The sequence below is a fragment of the Pyxicephalus adspersus genome, chromosome 5 (assembly GCF_032062135.1).
Source record: "Pyxicephalus adspersus chromosome 5, UCB_Pads_2.0, whole genome shotgun sequence".
NCBI classification, from domain to species: Eukaryota; Metazoa; Chordata; class Amphibia; order Anura; family Pyxicephalidae; genus Pyxicephalus; species Pyxicephalus adspersus.
In genome coordinates, this window is record NC_092862.1 from 1,340,118 (window position 1) to 1,359,483 (window position 19,366).

Here is a 19,366-nt window from a genome sequence, read left to right on the forward strand (position 1 = left end):
ATGTTTTAGGACATGTTCTTTTTATCAGTCAGAGCCAATTATTTCCTCTATGTCACTTCCTGCATCTTTCAAACGATCACATCTTGTGTCTGTATATTATTGGTGGATTATAATTGAACGTTCCTATTATTACAGTATGCCCAGAATTGTGCACTATATGATCGCTCAAAATAATTGTGAATAATTGTTGATCTCTCATTTTTTGTTAGTTTTGTAATGACAAATATTCCACATGTGTACGCAGCCCAAGCTAAACATAGCTTAACTTAGAGATAAGCAAGCATATATAGATAAAATTACAATTCAATTAAGTATGTAATATTTATCCAGAGGATCACAGAAAACTTTGGGAAATTAAGGTTGTCTTCTTAACCCGATGCGTTTCGCCATATGGCTTTCCTCATTGGAATTACAAAATCATCCCAAGAATAGAGGTCTTGAAGTCTAGAGAATGTAGAATGGTTGGAATTAGGGGTTTCAGTAAACTAATGTGGTCAACCCAAAGTTTCCCGACTGTTGCGTATGGTACCAAAGGTGTATAAAAGTGCTGAAGAGTGAAATCCCAAAAAGTCATTGGTCAGCAATATTCCCTAAGTATATATTGGGAATTTGTAGAGAATGCCCTGGAAATGTGGAGTCTGGCAGGGACCGTATGTAAACTGTCCATGCACAAGGTTGTCTGATTCATATCCGGAACCGTCTGTTACTGTAAAGACAAGCTACAACAGAGCAGTGACAGGGTCTCTTTAGTTCTTTCACCCCTGGGGCATATGGTTTATAAGAACTTAGATGGGTTGGGAGTAGCAGAGACCCTGATCCAGGGCCTCTCTGTTCTCATCCAATAATCAGCAGCACAAGGAAGCGCCTGGATCATCTAATGATATGGAGACCTTATTTGTTGAATAAACATGACACCGGCTTCCTCATTCCCTCGTGTCACGGAGTCGGGCCCGACATTCGATCCGCCTGGCAGCCAGATAAATATATCCGCGCACACTGCGGCCGATGTGCTCACTACACATCTATGTCTTTAATTCGGCTTTAATTGCCCTGTCCTAACCAGCTCTGCGCAGACTATTAATATTTTTCCTCCATAAATCAGTGAAATAGAAGACTAGTTAAATGAAGAAAGCCAATTGAATATTTAATTACAGCTAATTATATCATATTAAACCACCACATCTATAAAGAACGCACTTATGGCATAAATCACCCTGGCCCAACTGGCGGGTTGGCTCCGGGCCATTAAAGAGACAGGATGGTAAAAAAAATCTCTGGCTGGGGGAATCCAGAGAAGTATAAAGAGCACCTGTACTTCAGCAATCAGATGACTTCCTCATCAGCAAACCCTATACAGCAGCAGTGCGAGAGTACCAATAATGCTCCAGATCACAATACTTACTATTCAGATTTACCCTGCAAATCAAAAAGAAATATCGCTTTCCATGATGAAGAGATGGTGATATCATTGAAGAATTCTTTGCATCAAAGGATAAGTCCAACATGCTGGATCAATTTATTGCTTCTATTACCCATGGAGAGGATAGAATCCAATATTTAGAGGACAAGATGGGGGAGTTCTCTGAAGCCCCTAGTGGACGCACACCAGGACCTGGCATCTGGAATTCAATGCCTTAAACAAACATTAGCAGATCTGAAGAACAAATCTCAGAAAATATAGAAAGAAATAATATTATAATAATAGGAAGAAGAAATAATATTATTAACAATAGTCGTCACAGAACCAATTATACAATCAGCATAAAAAGAGAACCGGTCTTACGTAGGGTTTTGAAAAAACTAAAAGACAGCTAAACAGAAAACAAAAAAATTTGTCAGCTTACCAATCCTTAAAACAATTCACTTTTAGGAATCCCTGAAAACGTCGGTCATTATTACAGAAAGGGGCAGGCGATGTCCCCTCTGCAGTATTCCCTGCTACCTGCCTGATTGCTCTGTGGATCTGTCACAAAGCGGAGTTGTGCGTGCAGAGCTTCAGCTTTGGTTGCCATTATACCTGAAACATACCGGATTCCCCTGCAAATGTGGGAATGATCCCAGCCCAGCCAATCAAGATGGGGGAAGAAAGTCTTCAGGTAGAGAAAATATTTAAAAGAATAGGATGGTGGCAACCTGCAAGGAAATGGGGACAGGCGAGAATTGAGGTTCACCTGGAGGTCTGCCAATAACACGTCTTGTCCTAGGATGACAACTATCACTCACCATCGCTGGAGAAGCTGTCACCCAAGAACAGAAAGTATTTGGCCTTAAAAAAGAAAACTAATGCATCCATTACATTTCAGGACTGGTAAGCTGTAAAAGCTAAAAATATTTGTTCTTGGGTTTTATATCGGTCTGGTCTGAAACTGTGAATTCTATTTGTCTTGTTATTTATGTTGATCCTTCTTATGGATAACAAATAAGACAGAACACAAGAATGCAAACAGTTGCAGGGCTCTGTTTTTGACACCGTTATCCACACTCAGGGGCTGGTAGGCCATGTGCACTTTCAGCATGAGTCCAGGGAACCTCAGCTTTTATTGGTTTAAGCACAAGGTGGCTCTTTTATAACTAATTCAGAAGAAATACAACTTACACTGATCAGTGAAGACATGAAACACCATGGAAGGTGAGCTGAGTATTTTGATGATCTGGGTACAAGGGCCGAGTGGTGGTGGGGCGAGGGGAATGAGGAAGCAAATGAACACATATTTATGAAGGTGATATGTTGGAAGCAGGAAAAATGGACCAGCGTTTGGATCTGAGTGACCAATATGTAATGTCTGGAAGACTGGGTCAGTGCATCTCCAGAGAGTTGGTCTTGTGGGCTGTCCCCGGGTATGCAAAGGTTAGAACCAACCAAACATGGTAGAGTAAGGACAACTGGTAAATAGGGGACGGGGTCATAGGCACCCAATTCTTACTGATGTATGTGTGTGAAGGGTGTCTGGCCCAACACAACTGACCTCAAGAAGAAAAGAGCACCAATTGGTGAAAAAAAGTGTCAGAACAAACAGAGCATTGCAGCTTGCTGTGTATGGGGCTGTAACGCTGTAGACCAATCAGAGCCAATGTCGGCCCCTGTGCACCACCCAAGAGTCTGAATGGACCATGAAGCAATGGAAGAGGGTGGCTTGGTTTAATGGATTTTCTTTTCCTATTCACACGTGTGTTGGACCAGCCCAGGTGCATTATTGGCTTAAAGTTGCAGTCCATTCATAAAATTAAACCTCCCAATTCATTACAGGAGCCCAGACCTGCTGTGTTTAGGAAGCAGCACTGCAACACAAGCAGGGTGAATGGGCCCTCATGTCAAAGGCCAGGTGTGTGAGGATCAGGGTAGATATGGGAGCCGGGCAGAGGCCATGTGACTAAAAAGGATCAAATAAGCGGCAAGATTAGTTAGGACCTTGATGCACATGCTCTGGATAAATATATCAATTAGTTTACACAAAATAAAAAAAATATAAAATTAAAACCAAATTGCTGGTAGCAAAAAAACAGTGACAAAGTTCATACTTCATCTCAATGAATATTGACGCGTTTCGCAGATGCTATGTCCGCTTCAATGGATCACCCAAACTTTTTATTTAAAGCTAATGCCTGTGGGATAGAAATGGAAGATAAGAAATAGCAGGCATTTGGTTGTCAGATTTGGAGGCAACCTATAAAACATATGGGATAGCAGTTTGTTTGCTGCTTGGCTGTTGTTTCCGATTTCCTCCAGTGCTATTTGACACTAATTTCAGATCTGGGGCAGCTCTATACACTTCAAGGATTATCCAGGCTAAAGTCTCATTTGTATCCTGAAGAAGAGGACATAAAGCTTCTGCGAAACGCGTCAATATTCATTGATATAAAATATAAACTTTGTATGTCATGGTTTTTTGCTATGAGCAATAAACTTTTAATAATCAAATATACCGTGTTTCCCCGAAAATAAGACACTGTCTTATATTTTTTTTGGCTCCCAAAAACACACTAGGTCTTATTTTCAGGGGATGTCTTATTTTTCCATGAAGAAGACTACAGTACACATTTATTGTTGAAAGTCACTCATGATCACTCATGTTCCATTGATTGTCCCCTTCTGATCACTCTATGCCATTGACTGTCCCCTTGTGATCACTCTATGCAATGATTGTCCCCTTCTGATCACTCTATGCCATTGATTACCCCCTTCTGATCACTATGAAATGATTGTCCCCTTCTGATCACTATGAAATGATTGTCCCCTTCTGATCACTCTATGAAATGATTGTCCCCTTCTGATCACTTACCCGTAATTAAGTGCAGGGATCTCCGTTAGGGCAGGGATCAGCAGCTTGCTTCCTTGTTCAGTGCAGGCTTTTTACTTTCAGTTTGGCTCAGGAATAGACACGCCCTGCAGCCAGCATAAAGGACACACACGCTGCAGCCAGCATCAAAGACACACACGCAGGATCAGATATCTGGAGCTGTCTCGGTGAGTACTTTTTTAATTTACCGGTATGTATGCTTTTATTTTCTTTTTCTCCTAGGTCTTATTTTCGGGGAAACACGGTATGTATGGTTTTACCTATGTATTGTTGATTATGTAATAAAGTATATATTTTTTATATATTTTGTAAACTAAATGGTCCATTTATCCAGATATGTGCCTCAAAAGGTCCAACCAATCATGTTGCTGAGGGATTTGGCACTTTTTGTACTATTGACTAAATAACTATGTTGACTAAATGAATAACGTCTTGGTGCCGGATATCATAGGACCCCTTCACATATCATATAGAGTCCACACCTCACCAGGTGACAAAAGGGACCCTACACAATATTGGACACACGGCTGTAGTTCCATTGGGGTCTCCATGGAGAAGCCGGTCCAGAACAATAACGTATAGCTGGCAATGAAGCTGTGCGGGGAATGTGGACAGAAGGCAGCTAAAATGCAACAATGGATAAAATGAAAAAACTTACAGAAGAAAAGATCCATTTTTGAAATAATTAGACAACGTTAATATTTGTTTAAGTCATTTGTCTCTCTTTTGTATCAATACAATCAATTACTATGCAACAGTATGCACCACAAGGCAATGGTTGAAGCCTGCTATTGCATATACAGGGACTGATTTATTAAAGCTCTCCAAGGCTGGAGAGGATACACTTTCATCAGTGAAGCTGGGTGATCCAGTAAACCTGGAATGGATTTCTTCAGAGTAATTTGCTATTTTTTGAATCCTGGACCAGATCCATTGCAGGTTTACTGGATCATCCAGCTTCACTAATGAAAGTGTTTCCTTTCCAGCCTTGGAGAGCTTTAATAAATCAGGCCCACAGAATCCAATATTGAACTTTGCTCCAAGGGCTCCCCCTGCAGACACCCCAGTGACTTATAAAGGGGGACTCGTGCTATGTTTTGGGATACATATTGCCCCTTTCCTGGGTAGGGGGAAGCACTGCACCACCTAAGGCTATGTAGCCCCAGCTCATGGAACCGGGTATGCTTAGCTAAGCCAGTGTATATACCATTTCCAGGACAGGTCCCCTTTAATTCAGTGTGTCAGATGGAGGATGATGATTTGTGACAAGCGTGTATTTCTCGTTGGATGTGAGGCTGCGGGGTGTCTTGTGTTGTTGATGGAAAGTAATATGCGGCAGTGAAATGGATAGCATGCCAAGAGATTTATGATAATGCACAAGTTATGTTTGTGTTCATCCTGATTGTGTTTCAGCTCTGCTAAGCTCTTCCCCCCCCCCCAACTGCTCTGAAAATGCCAAAGGTCCTAACTGCCTGGGGATGTCATGTCTCTCCAAAGTCAAAAGCTTCTCCCAGTAACAGACACCTGAGAATCCCAGGGCCGCACGGAACCAGTACGCCAGGGTTTAGACGCGCTGAGGCTCCAATAAATCTCTCGTAGACAGCTTGTATCAGTTACTGGGGGGGGCAAGAGAGAGGTTTGCAGGACAAGACGATTTCCTCAATGTGTGATTAAGGGGGATATAATCATCTCGTATCAATATAAATATTCAGGACTGTTAATGGAAGGTTGTTTGAAATTGCTGCAATACTCACCTTCAATCTGGGGCTGCCCTTTGAAGTATGTTCTGTCCAATAGCCCATTCTGTAAATGTTTTTGTTTTCTGGATTTGTTTCTTATGCACAAAATAAAAATGGCCATTAATCTTAATGAGAACAGTGCAGTAAGTGAGGATATGATGAAGGCAATGGGAAGGAAAGGAAGGAGACTCCCTCTGTCCGAGCAGTGTTCTCCCCGACCCCTTTTAGCTAGGTGCACCAGCCGACACTTTTCAGTAACCAGTAACTCTTCAGGTGCTTACTGAACACAATACAGCGGCCGACATTCACCTACAATTTGTTCCCGCATGGATTCTGCGTTGAACACTGCATAGTTAATACAACAAATTTACCAAAGAATTCTCGTGTTCACTCCTAAACAACATAAGCTGACACACCGAGCATGCAGACATTTTTTCCAGCACCCCTCAATGCAACGCTTAATCTCAGAGGGTTCAGCGAGACAAAGATTTTCTCATGTCCCGAAATGATCCGGTCCCATGGAGACCCTAAGAGTTAATCTATGACAGGGAAAGGGGGCCGTAATGTGAGAACACAGATACTTCCAGTCACATAACTCCCGCAGAGACAGCACACAATCACTTCCTGAGTGCAAGGTTACCGCAGAGCCCAGCGCCATTATATTCTGGATGACATACAGCCTAAAAAGTATTCACATGGAAGGAGGGGCCCGACAAACCCCCAAAACAAACTTATATACTCCATACATGAGAGCAGCTCTGCCGCCATAACCACCCCAACTCATATACACATAGATTTTATTTTCAGAGGGGACCTATAGGGCATCACACCCCTCATACAGCAATGTTATAAAAGTTATATAAACATACATAAAACACACACGTCACACAGCAATGGATTCATGTTAGTGACATGACTATAGACTTTGTACAGCGCTGCGTAATATGATGGCGCTATGTAAATACTGTGTAATAATAATAAAAATAATAATGTTAGGGGATTAACTAAATACACAAAGATTTGATGGTTCTTTGCAAAAAAACTCTTCCAAAGTGTTGCACTGACCTACTGGGTTCAGGGAAGAACTAAACTCCTAAGAAAGAAAAACAAAGAGTTCAAAGTTATATAAACATACACAGTGTTCTCCCCGGCCCCTTTTAGCTGGGCGCACCACCTGTCACTTTTCAGTAACCATCAGGCTGTTTTTGGGATCACAATACAGGAACTGTCAGTAGCCTAGAGTTTTTTTTTCACACAGCTTAAAAAAATATTCTGGGTTGAACACCGTATCCATAAAATACATAGCAGGGTTCTCCGCAGGCACTTTTAGCTGGGCGCACCACCCAGCACTTTTCAGCACCCACCCGGCTGTTTTTGGGTGGTTACCAAAGAGTTTGGTCACAATACAGGCTATAGAAATGCTGTTTATTATTATTAATAATATTAATATTAATAGTGCAGCTCAGGTGCACATGGTGTCTTTGGATTGGTCACCTGATAACACTGCACCGTGTCTGCACCACATGCCGCCACAACACTTACACTCTGCACCGGGCAGCCATGTGAACGCAGCTGGACAACTTGGAGACGTTTGGCTCCGTATGAGAAGAAAACCCAAACAAGGAGCTTCACAGGAGGGTCATTGGGTTCCTAAATAATAAGTTAATATCCCAACCCCAGCAAAAATAAAAAAGTATGCAAAAACACCAACAGTGGCGGTCAATACACACTTGTGTCCTACGGTACCAATGCTCACCCACAATATCATGCTACATGACGGTCACCCAAGACAAACGGTTGTGATTGGTTAGGGTGGTCTGCCAACATCATTTAACAATGCCCCATGGTGGATCAATAACAGTTTATCAACAATCTCCTGTAAAGGAGGAGGCAGTCAGGTATTTGTTCAGGTGACCGTTCCTCAAGATGAGTGAATGTGATGGGGAAATCCGAAATTTTGAGGTATCATCAGAGCAATAAGCGAAAGAAAATCCTCCAATAGGAAGACGTGTTCTGAGGACAACGATCCTGGAGAACTTTCCTCACATTTCCTGTTCCACCTTTAGACAGGAAGCAAAATCTCCCCAACGGGAAGCGGAAAGCAAAAGATGGCCTGGCAGGGGTTTCAACCCTTCCAAAAATTTGGCAGGAGGTACACTTTAAATATTGTCCCTGATTGAAGACATTGCAATTGTTATCAATCTGATCGGATTGTGTTATTGAGATTCAGTAAGATAAATGTACATGAAGTCAGAGCCCAGGGAATTATTTGCCCCCCAGTGCTATGAATACCAGTCCTTTCCCTTTTCAAACAAAAACAGGTGTAGGGGCCCCATTTGTCTCCTGGAGCCCGTCCAGAAGTGGCATCGCAGAATTCCCCATTCCGGGTCGGGTTCAGAAACTTGTTCACCTGTAAATGCTGAACATGTCAACGGAAACTCAATACCGTCAAATACGCGCGGTGACGAGGCTAGCGCTGGGATAGAGGCCAAATATGTGAACTTTCACCGATGCCCCCCCCCACCTAACCGCCACCACCAGCAGCCGGCCTTGTTACTGAGCTCACTCCTGCTGCACCCCGGCCAGATCGGAGATCTGAGAACTTAATGATTTATGAGGAGGGTCAGGGTGGGCTGCAGACAGCCGGCTAGTAATGACATTAACCCCGCAGCCCTTCCCTGGGGCCACATTTGTTGTATAAAGATAGGAGGTCTCTGCACCCAGGGGGATCAGTGACCTGCAGCCAAATAAAGACACCCAACAGCTGAAGGTGCACAACTGCCCCAACACGGCCTTTCCCTTTTTTATAAATGTATTGTAAATATATCATCACCTTGCCGGGTACAACAGCTCAGACAAGCAATGGGAACAAAGGTATAATAATCAGATAAAATTATAACATAAGGCTTGAAAGTACACAAATATGGAAATACATAGAAAGAGGATCCAAACTTAATTTATATCTGGAGAACAAGATATCACTTCCTGTACAATATATAACATATGTCTAGAGAGAGGTCATGTCACTTCCTGTATAATATATAATTTATATCTGAAGGGTGGTGATGTCACTTCCTGTATGTTATATAACATATCTGGAGAGTGGTGATGTCACTTCCTGTATAATATATAACATATCAGGAGAGCAGTGATATCTCTTCCTGTATAATATATAACATATGTCTAGAGAGAGGTCATGTCACTTCCTGTATAATATATAATTTATATCTGAAGGGCGGTGATGTCACTTCCTGTATGTTATATAACATATCTGGAGAGTGGTGATGTCACTTCCTGTATAATATATAACATATCTGGAGAGCAGTGATATCACTTCCTGTATAATATATAACATATGTCTAGAGAGTGGTCATCACTTCCTGTATAATATATAACTTCTATCTGTAGAGCGGTGATGTCACTTCCTGTATATTATACAACTTCTACTCAAGGAGCGGTGATGTCACTTCCTGTATAATATATAACTTATATCTCAAGGGCAGTGATGTCACTTCCTGTATAATATATAACTTATATCTGAAGGGCAGTGATGTCACTTCATGTTTATTATATAACTTCTATCTGTAGAGCGGTGATGTCATTTCCTGTATATTATACAACTTCTATCCAGGGAGCGGTGATGTCACTTCCTGTAAAATATACACCTTTTATTTGGAGAGCGGTGATGTCAATGCCTCTATGATATACAACTTTGATCTGGAGAGCAGTGATGCCACTTCCTGTATATTATTATAGAACTAATATCCGGGGAGCAGTGATGTCCCTTCCTGTATAACACATAACTTATATCTGGAGAGCAGTAATGTTACTTCCTGCATGATATATAACATATGTGGAGAGTGGTGATGTCACTTCCTGTAAAATATATATCAAATGTCATGGGGACAGTGATGTCACTTCCTGTGTAATATAACATATCTGGAGAGTAGTGATGTCACTTCCTGTATTATTAGATCAGGATAGAGGTGGTCTCCTATAATATATAATATTCAGAACTTGGTGAGGATTCTATAGAATACAGCTTACATCTAATGAGAACTTTCCTGGTAGTAGGTAGGTGCTGATAATTAACTCGAGAAGGTAGGTTGTTGGTGCTTCCACTGGCAGGTGCAGCCGCTCCTTGGCCAGTGATATCTGATCGGGTGTGACAATGTTCCTATTTATTGGGGGCCCTGTGTATAAGTAAATCCAGTGGGATTCTTGCTGTTAATCCGTCGATAACTGTATCCCCATATGAACCCACGCTTTGCCCTTGTAGGATATTTTTACAGCAGGGTAACACTGACCTCATCCAGAGTGCGGGCCTGAAATAACCTCTTCACCCCTCCTCTCTGGCCATACAGGGCCCGGCCTGCAGCCCAGGAGACACATTAATTCCAAAAAAACAATTTCATTTTTACAGTGTTCCCATCAAATGTTGTGTGGTGCAAGGTTAGTGCCCAGTACCCTCGGGAGGATTTCAGATCCTGAATACCCAACAGGTGGATTGGTCATGGCCACAAAATACCCATTCTACATGACCAGTATATATATTAGTATAATATGTACAAAGTAGGTGCATCCCCCCCAAATACATCCCAAGTGCAGGTGTCTCTGGGGAGGAGTCCTGGTAATACCACATCATACAAAAACATTGTAGATCAGTGTTTCCCAACCTTTCTAAAATGGGGGAACCCTGGAAATTGGGAAGAATTCCTCTTACATTGCTGGCCATTGGGAAGAATGTACCCTGACCTGAACGGTACAAATTACTTTTTGCTCAAGGAACCCCCAGCAACCTCTGGAGCCCTAGTTGAGAAATACTGTTGCAGACAATGGTGCTCTTTCAGCCTTGTGGTCACAGTTTGGTGAAGGCCCTTTTCTGTTCCCCCATGACTGTGCCCCGGGTGCAAAGCCAGCTCCATAAAGCCATGGGGTCACCAGTATGTGGTGGAGGAACCCGAGTGTCCTGGACAGATCCCTGACCTCAGCCTTACTGAACACTTTTGGAATGAATTAAATTGGAAAGGCGAGCCCGGTCTTCTAACCTGACCATCACACCTACCTATATGGCCAGATGAATGAAGGACACCTCCCCAAATGATGGAGACCAGTTGCCCCCTGGTGAATGATCTTTAATTCTCCATCATACAAAGCCATTGTGGACAATTCTAGGCCCAATGGCCAAAAGTCTGAGGAGCCTCTCCATGGTTGGGTTCAGATGTTTCCAGTGAAGGGTCAAACACAAGACTTTGTAGATCATTGGGTTCTTCCAGCCTGGTATGCACAGTTTGGTGAAGACCCTTTTCTGTTCCCCCATGACTGTAACCCAGGGTACAAAGCCCCCTTTATAAAGGCATGGTGTCACCAGTTTGGTGTGGAGGAACTCGAGTGTCCCGCACAGAGCCCTGACCTCATCCCTACTGAACACCTATTAGATGAATTGTGAACCCCAATACCTGACCTCATAAATGGGCACAAATTCCCAGACAAAACTGGGGACATTCCAATTTATTCCAAATGGGTTGGGGTTGGCGCTGCTTAAAAGTGACTTGTGTTCCTCCTTATGAAACTGGTGACACCATGTTTTTTATGGAGCTGGGTCATCAATTTTTTAAACGATCCCAATTTCTAAACATTTTTGTATGCTGCAGCACGAACAGCACTGGGGACACCTGAACTATATTATCATTTAGGGGTCCACCAAGATCAGACAGAGAAGTTGGTTGGGTCGCTCACCGTGCAGAATGTCCCCACTACAAGCTCCATTGCTAATAAAAACCTTGGCCTCACAGATAAACTTAACCTAATTCCAAAGGTTAGACCTCTACAAAAGAAACACTCAGCCCCCATGAGCAGATCCCCGTTCTCTACCAAGGTCTCCTCTGCTGGCCAACTAATGGATTACCACCAATCTATCAGTGGGCCGTGGAAGCAAAATGATTCATTTATGCCATCCTCCCGGGTTTTTATAAACCGTCCTGACTGCAATCATTAGTAATTCAATTTTCTCTTTTTATTAGCCCGCGCTTATCTGCCACGCTCGGCGGCAAGAGCCTGACCTCTCCTCACACGGGTAAATGTTTCAAATCTTCTCCCTGATTAATTTTGCCAGTTAAAGTGGAGCTTTTAAAAGAAGAAGGAGCAAGAATGGGAAGGCTGATAGGGCCTCGGCAACGTATAAAGTTTAATGTTGATTGTGATGGAATTTCTAATGGCGAGGGAATTGATTGAAGGCAGCAATTACACGGCGATAGTAACTCAGGCAAAATGGCCGGCGGATCCTTCCCCGGCTGCCGCCTTTTGGTTATTTAAAACAATCCAATTTGCAAGGATAATTATATATTAGTGTTTTATCTGCCCTAAGGAATGAACACAGGGTGTGTTTTTTCCGGCTATTTTTTTCCCGCTTTGATACGGGGACCCTGCATTAGCGGCTTATTGCTGCAAATTACTTGATATCTGCTTTCCTTCACATAAAGAGGAAATTGGGCAATTCATTACAGGGCGAGAGGTGGACAAGGTGGTGCCACAGCCCGGCACAAGGCTGCCCTCTGCTGGGTGTTTACAGCAAAGCAGCAACCTGGAGAATTGCAGTATTACCTGATCCAGAGTATTCTACAAGCTGTAACACCTGTACTGTAATCCTGAAATACAACACATACCTGGTATTGATCCAGTCACATGAACAATAAAAACAATAGTGGTAAAGATTGTAAATGTGTAACTGTTCTGTTTGAAATTTATAATGCAAAGGAAATGGGGGTCACACAAAATGTTGGCTGTTCGTGTAACTATGAGGGCGGTGGTAATGGGATACAATACCAAAAAGATAATATTTTTGACAAACTGCTGCTCTTTTAGGATGCTGCTTTTTTTGAGGCATCCCCTCCCCCAGTTCCTGATTGGCCGTATGAGCAGTTTAAATACCCAGTTCCTTACTGTCTATTGCCAAACACCTTCTCTGATTGGCTGTGTAAGGTGATCTTTTCCCTAGCTCTTTCCCTGATTGGTTGCGTAAAGAGATCTGTCCCTAGCTCTTGCCCTGATTGGGTGTGTAGGGAGATCTGTCCCTAGCTCCTACCCCGATTGGCTGTGAAAGGAGATCTGTTCCTAGCTCTTTCCTGATTGGCTGTGTAGGGAAATATGTCCCTAGCTCCTTCGCCGATTGGCTGTGTAAGTTGATCTGTCCCTAGCTTTTTCCTTGATTGGTGAGTTCAAGTAGTTCTTTGCCCCAAATACTACCCGGATTGGCTCTTTATAGTCTTCCCACCTCTATCTCCTAGATAAATGGATGTAGAGTTCCACTTCCCTGACTGGCTGTATGGGAGTTCTGTCCCCAGCTTCTATACTGATCAGCGAAATGAGGAGATCTGTCCCTAAATCCCTAGCTCGATCTCTAATTGGCTTTGTGAGAAGCGCTGTCCTCCAGCTACTTCCCTGATTGGCTGCCTAAGGAGTTCTGTCCCTAGCCCTTTCCCTGATTGGCTGTGTAAGGAGATCTGTCCCCCAACGCATTCCGTGATTGGCTATGTAAGGAGATATTTCCCCAATTCTTTCCCTGATTGGCTGTGTGAGTAGTTCTGCTACTCACACAGCCAATCAGGGAATCTGCCCCTAAATCCCTTGCTCTATCTTTATTTGGCTTTGTGAGAAGTTCTGTACTCCAGCTCTTATCCTGATTGGCTGTGTGAGTAGTTCTGTCCCCCAACTCCTGACAGGCTGGTCTTCTCATCTCCAGCTTCTTTATTAATCTACTTCCCCAATTGGCTGTATGGGGAGTTCTGTCCCCAGCTCATATCTTGATCAGCGGAATGAGGGGATCTGTCCCTAAATCCCTTGCTCTATCTTTATTTGGCTTTGTGAGAAGTTCTGTACTCCAGCTCTTATCCTGATTGGCTGTGTTAGAAGCTCTCAATCATTGAAATCCTAAATGCTATTTTGCTCACTTATGCCAGTGTTACCCCTATTAGATACAATTGTTGGGAACAACGAATTAACTTGAAAGCAAAGATCCCATTAACAAATAGAGAATGATTATGCAGCTCAACCGATTGGCTATTTGTGCTGCTTCCTGTTCCTGAGTTCGGAGACTGCAAGATGCTGACATTTTATTAAAGCCGGTTACTTAAATTACATGAACAGATTTATAAATGAAACCGTGAATTTGGAGATCGATTTGTTTCTTTCATTTCTATACCCTACCTTCTCGCACTGCGGGGGATTGCGGCCTGGTGGGAGGGAGTCTTCTCAGGCGGTGTTTGGAGAGATGGATCAGCCCCCGCGGGGAGCTTCTTTTCACCGTCACTGGGGACTTTACCCGGGGTGAGCTCTTCCTGCGAAGGACATAGCGACTCTTCACCGTCAGAGGAGCCAGAGGAGAGGATTTCTTCTCTACCGGAGACCTGCAAGGAGGAGACAGATGGTGAACATTTCCAGCCCTGAGATAGAATAAGCTTTATTGAAATAATCATGTGTACAGTGATTATTTTATAAACTAACAGCGCCCAAGGATTATTAAATAAATAGTAACAGTTTATTAAAATATAACAACTGAGCTTTTGCTGCAATGCTCACGTTCAGTCTGTAGCTTCCCCTGCCAGTCTTTATTAAAGGAATTCCACAGAAAAAATATAAAAACTCTTTTATCGAATGAAGAAGGTTTAAGGGGAGCAAAGCCCACTGACATACAACAAAAATAGTTTGTGTGCAGATCCCATTCATTGGTACCAATGATGGGGTTAGGATTACATTCACCATCACCAAGGCTGGGGGTTAGGATTACATTCACCAGCACCAATGCTGGGGGTTATGATTACATTCACCAGCACCAAGGCTGGGGGTTATGATTACATTCACCATCACCAAGGCTGGGGGTTATGATTACATTCACCATCACCAAGGCTGGGGGTTATGATTACATTCACTGGCACCAATGCTGGGGGTTATGATTACATTCACGGGCACCAATGCTGGGGGTTATGATTACATTCACCACCACCAATGCTAGAGGGTAACAGTGTAGTCACTGACACCAGTGCTGGGGGTTATTGTTGCATTCATTGGCTGCAATGAAGGGGTATAGTTATTGCCTTCATTAATACCAATGCTACAGTTTCATATTGCAGCCATTCACACCAATGCCGGGGGTTATTATTCTGGTCAGATGCATGCTGGGTATTATTGTAGCAGCCACGGACCCCAATGCTGGGAGTTTCTATCACTGATAATGGGGCTTTCCTAACACTTCCCCTGCATTGTAAAGAAAGAACAGATACAAAATTTTAGGATTGCATTACATTCGTTTTAAAAGAGCTAACACAACACCAATAAACAGAACAGTCTGCCCCAAAGTACAAAATATTGAACAGCTCATCCTATGCACTATACATAGAGATAAGTTCATACACAATGTCATGTCATAATGTGCAGGTAAAACAAAACACAATTGTCAGTAATTTTACATCAGGCCCATACATCTTTAGAAGATTTTTTAACCATATTTGCCCGAAGATACGGTCCAGTGTGATCACCATGCCATGCAATTCAATTTATTTCCTGAGATCTATCTTCAAATCCCTCCACAGCTTTTGTCCCACCGTTTGTGACTTTTCTAGAGCTGCCCCGACTCTCTGGAATGGTCTCCTTGTCCTATTCAGCTTGCTGCTACTTACTGCTTAATAGAGCCCCTAAAACCCAACGCTTCAACCTCACCTACCCGTCTTCTTCTGTCTCCTAAACCCCTCAGCCACCATTCCATATCCCCCTCCTATTTCTGCTTCTCCACCTCTTAGATTGTAAGCTTTTGGGGGCAGGGTCCTCGCCTTCTCCTGTGTCACTGTCTGTCATTTGCAACTCCTATTTAATGTACAGAGCTGCATAATATTTTAGGGCTATATAAATAATTTGTATTATTATCAATAGTAATAATAATGATGATGATGAGGACAGACGGGCTGAAAAGAGAATTCAGAGTGGACACACACTCCCCAGTCAGTCATTCCTATCGGTGGGCACTAGGGGGCAGCATCTTAGCAGAACACACACATGGCAGCTTCTATGGAGGCGCTCCAGCTTTGCACACATTTCTTCACTCCATAACCATTTCTCTTCCCATTTAGGATGATAGGAACAGATGAAAGCAGTTTAGGAGGAGATGAAATACAATAAACTTTTTTCAACCTCAGAAAAGAATTTCATATCAAAGCACCAGAAAATAAACCATTGGTCCGATGACACAAACCCAAATACTTCCCCTCCCGTCTGATCTATCACAGGAATGTAGAGAGCGGAGGATAGAAACATAGAAGGAAAAATCTTTTAACACTGACAAACGTGAAAAATGCTGTGCAAAGCGGCAAAAGCTGAATAGAGGTATGGCAGAGAGGAGCCGCTAGAGAGGGGAATAGAATACTTCCTCTATTACAGGGAATCTTACCAGGAAGCTGCCCTCCAGTTGTCCCGACTCCTCTCCTAAACACGCATTGGTTGCTTCAATTTGCACAATGTGAGCTTCCACATTAGAAGCTGCAGCAAGGACATCCGGCATCATCCAGCCCCTCCCCAGCCTGACTGTCTCTGGCCTCACAATATTCGTTAATCTGGATCTTTGGTGTACGTTTTTTGCCTTCATGCACCCCAGCAATGGCATAGAATCCCGTAGGGTGGGTTTCCTGATGGTGACAACACTATAACTATTACCTCGCCAAATATCCAATGCATTTGGGAATAGGGAGCATGCGCGCTCCTCGTATGATGCAGTGTGCTACAACAAATCACTAATAAATGGGGGGGGGTGACACCTGGCAGATTGTAAGCTCTTCGGGGCAGGGTCCTCTCCACCTCCTGTGTCATTGTCTGTATCTGTCTGATACCCCTATTTAATGTACAGCGCTGCGTAATATGTTGGCGCTATTTATGAATAATAATAATAAATCCACATTCCGGACTTTTACCTTTGTGTACAGGAGTCGGGGTTATGATTCTGATACTGCGCATGCAGACATTTCCTATTGGCTGTCCAGCGACGGGGTCCTTAAGAGCATGGCACAAGACCAGCTGGCATAGGACCTATAAATTGCTGGAGTACTTCAAACAGCAGACTTATTAATAATAAACTGGATTTATATAGCGCCAACATATTATGTAGCACTGTACATTAAATGGGGGACAGATACAGACAGCGGAAGAGGAGGAGGAGATTACCCTGCCCCAAAGAGCTTACAATCTAGGTGACTTCAGTAGGATTACCCCTGCTGTACAGGGTTTTAAATTAATAATGTCACAGTGGGTAAGGAGGGTAAACAAAGTTTCTAAAATAATGTTTTTTTATGCTGAGTACCCAAACCCCCTCACCCAGATGGGCACCCATATACCTTGATGTGCTTCGTCTCCTCACTAGCTTGGTGCGGCTCTTTACTTTGTAGCTGGAATTCCCAGAGTCCCGGAATGAGGCGGCGCCCCCTGGAGGATGTGATGACTTACTTTCTGGAGTCTGTGGCCTCTGTACAGTTTTGTTATTGGCACCCAGGCTAGAAGTGAGGGGTGCTGACACAGTGCCAGTTGTAGGCGGAGCTTTCCACTTGTAGCGGTTTTTGGGGGCACATTTTTGGTGTGGGCTGTTCTTTTTTGATTTGGTTGCATTCCCGCTGGATGGAGATTTGATCTTCTCATTCACTTTCTTTGTGCTCGGGCTGACTTTTCTCACAGCGAGGTCGGATTTAGGGGAAGTGGCCACCCAGGTGTATTTAGTCTTTGATGATCGGAGGACTTTAGCTGGAGAGACAACAGGCAAAGTGTTTTTAGGAGGACTCAGAGGAGCAGGGATCGGTCTTTTCTTAATGGTGCCGGCATTAGGGAGAGAATTGGGGGGTTTATTAGAAGATGGCAGTGTTCCTGCAGAACCCTGAGTAGCATTAGATAAATTCTGGGCGATAACCCGGACTGAAGTCCTGCAAGGATCCCCAGGAGGGACCTGGGTGGTTTTCCTGAGTTTACCACCCCACTCCGCAGACGTGGAGGGCAGAGCTGCCTCATCAGGAAGCTTCTTCTGGGTGCTTAGCGAGGGCTGGGATTCTGTTTTATTGTTATGGATGGCAGTCAGGTTCCCTTTCTGTTTGCTGGCAGGTGCATAGGCCTTATTGGGAAGATTGGATGCTGGTTTGCTTGGTACCACCATGGGTGGAGCAACTTTCTGTTCTGCTCCATGAGAAGTCTTATTCACCAATGAGTATTGTGCTCGCCAGGTGCTTGTTAGGCCAGGCTGTCGTGGTTGGTACCCTGGCAAAGCAGCCCCTCCGTGGAAAGGTACCCGAGGCCTGTACTGCGGCTGCAATGGGTTCCGCCATCTTGAATGTGCTGGTGCCGTAGATGCTGGAGCATCACCGTGTATATTTTTGTGTCTGCTAATGAGACCTGCCGGGGAAAAGTGATCAATGATTAGCAATGAGAAAGGTCAGCGAGAAACCAATACACAACCAGGCCAGGACCCAGGCCAAGAACCGGACCACCCAGCTTCTACTTTGGGCCCCAGTCAGCATCAGCGCTCATCGCCCATATTCTTTCCTTCTCTTATGATCAATTTTGCCACTCTGTACCCATTCTCTCCAAAAAGGTAAAGGTTCTCTTACTTTCCTCTATTCCTGCTCTTTCCATTTCTCCATGGCTCCTCTGTGCCCGCTCCCTCCATTCCTCCTCACTCCCCTCTGTGCCCGCTCTCTCCAATCCTCCATGGCACCCCTCTGTGCCCACTCTCTCCACTCCTCCTCACTTCCCTCTGTGCCCACTCTCTCCATTCCTCCAAGGCACCCCTCTGTGCCAACTCTCTCTATTCCTCCTCACTCCCCTTTGTGCCCACTCTCTCCATTCCTCCATGGTACCCCTCTGTGCCCACTCTCTCCATTCCTCCTCATTCCCCTCTGTGCCCACTCTCTCCATTCCTCCTCACTCCCCTCTCTCTCCATTCCTCCATGGCTCCCCTCTGTGCCCGCTCCCTCCATTCCTCCATGGCTCCCCTCTGTGCCCGCTCCCTCCATTCCTTTTCTCTCTCCTCTGTGTCCACTCCCTCCATTCCTCCTCACTTCCCTCAGTGCCCGCTCCCTCCATTCCTACTCACTTCCCTCTGTGCCCGCTCTCTCCATTCCTCCCCCCTCTGTGCCTGCTCCCTCCATTCCTTTCCTCCCCCCTCTGTGCCCACTCCCTTCATTCCTCTTCTCTCCTTTCTGTGCCCGCACTCTCCATTCCTCCATGGCCCCTCTGTGCCCGCTCTCTCCATTCCTCCATGGCCCCTCTGTGCCCACCCTCTCCATTCCTCCATGGCCCCTCTGTGCC

At 44.2% G+C, this 19,366-nt stretch overlaps 1 protein-coding gene across 2 annotated transcripts in view; it reads right to left on the reverse strand.

Moving 5' to 3' along the window:
• ZC3H3 (zinc finger CCCH-type containing 3) overlaps positions 1-19,366 on the reverse strand; it is a 104,222-nt gene that overhangs the window by 84,119 nt on the left and 737 nt on the right. For both annotated transcript variants that reach the window (XR_011920743.1, XM_072410534.1), the window contains exons 2-3: positions 17,413-18,451; positions 14,243-14,442 (exon numbers count right to left, since the gene is read on the reverse strand). Coding sequence is in view for 1 of the 2 variants with exons in the window: in XM_072410534.1 (XP_072266635.1) it covers positions 14,243-14,442; positions 17,413-18,451 (1,239 nt within the window). In the remaining variant the exon portion in view is untranslated. The remainder of the gene's footprint in view (positions 1-14,242; positions 14,443-17,412; positions 18,452-19,366) is intronic.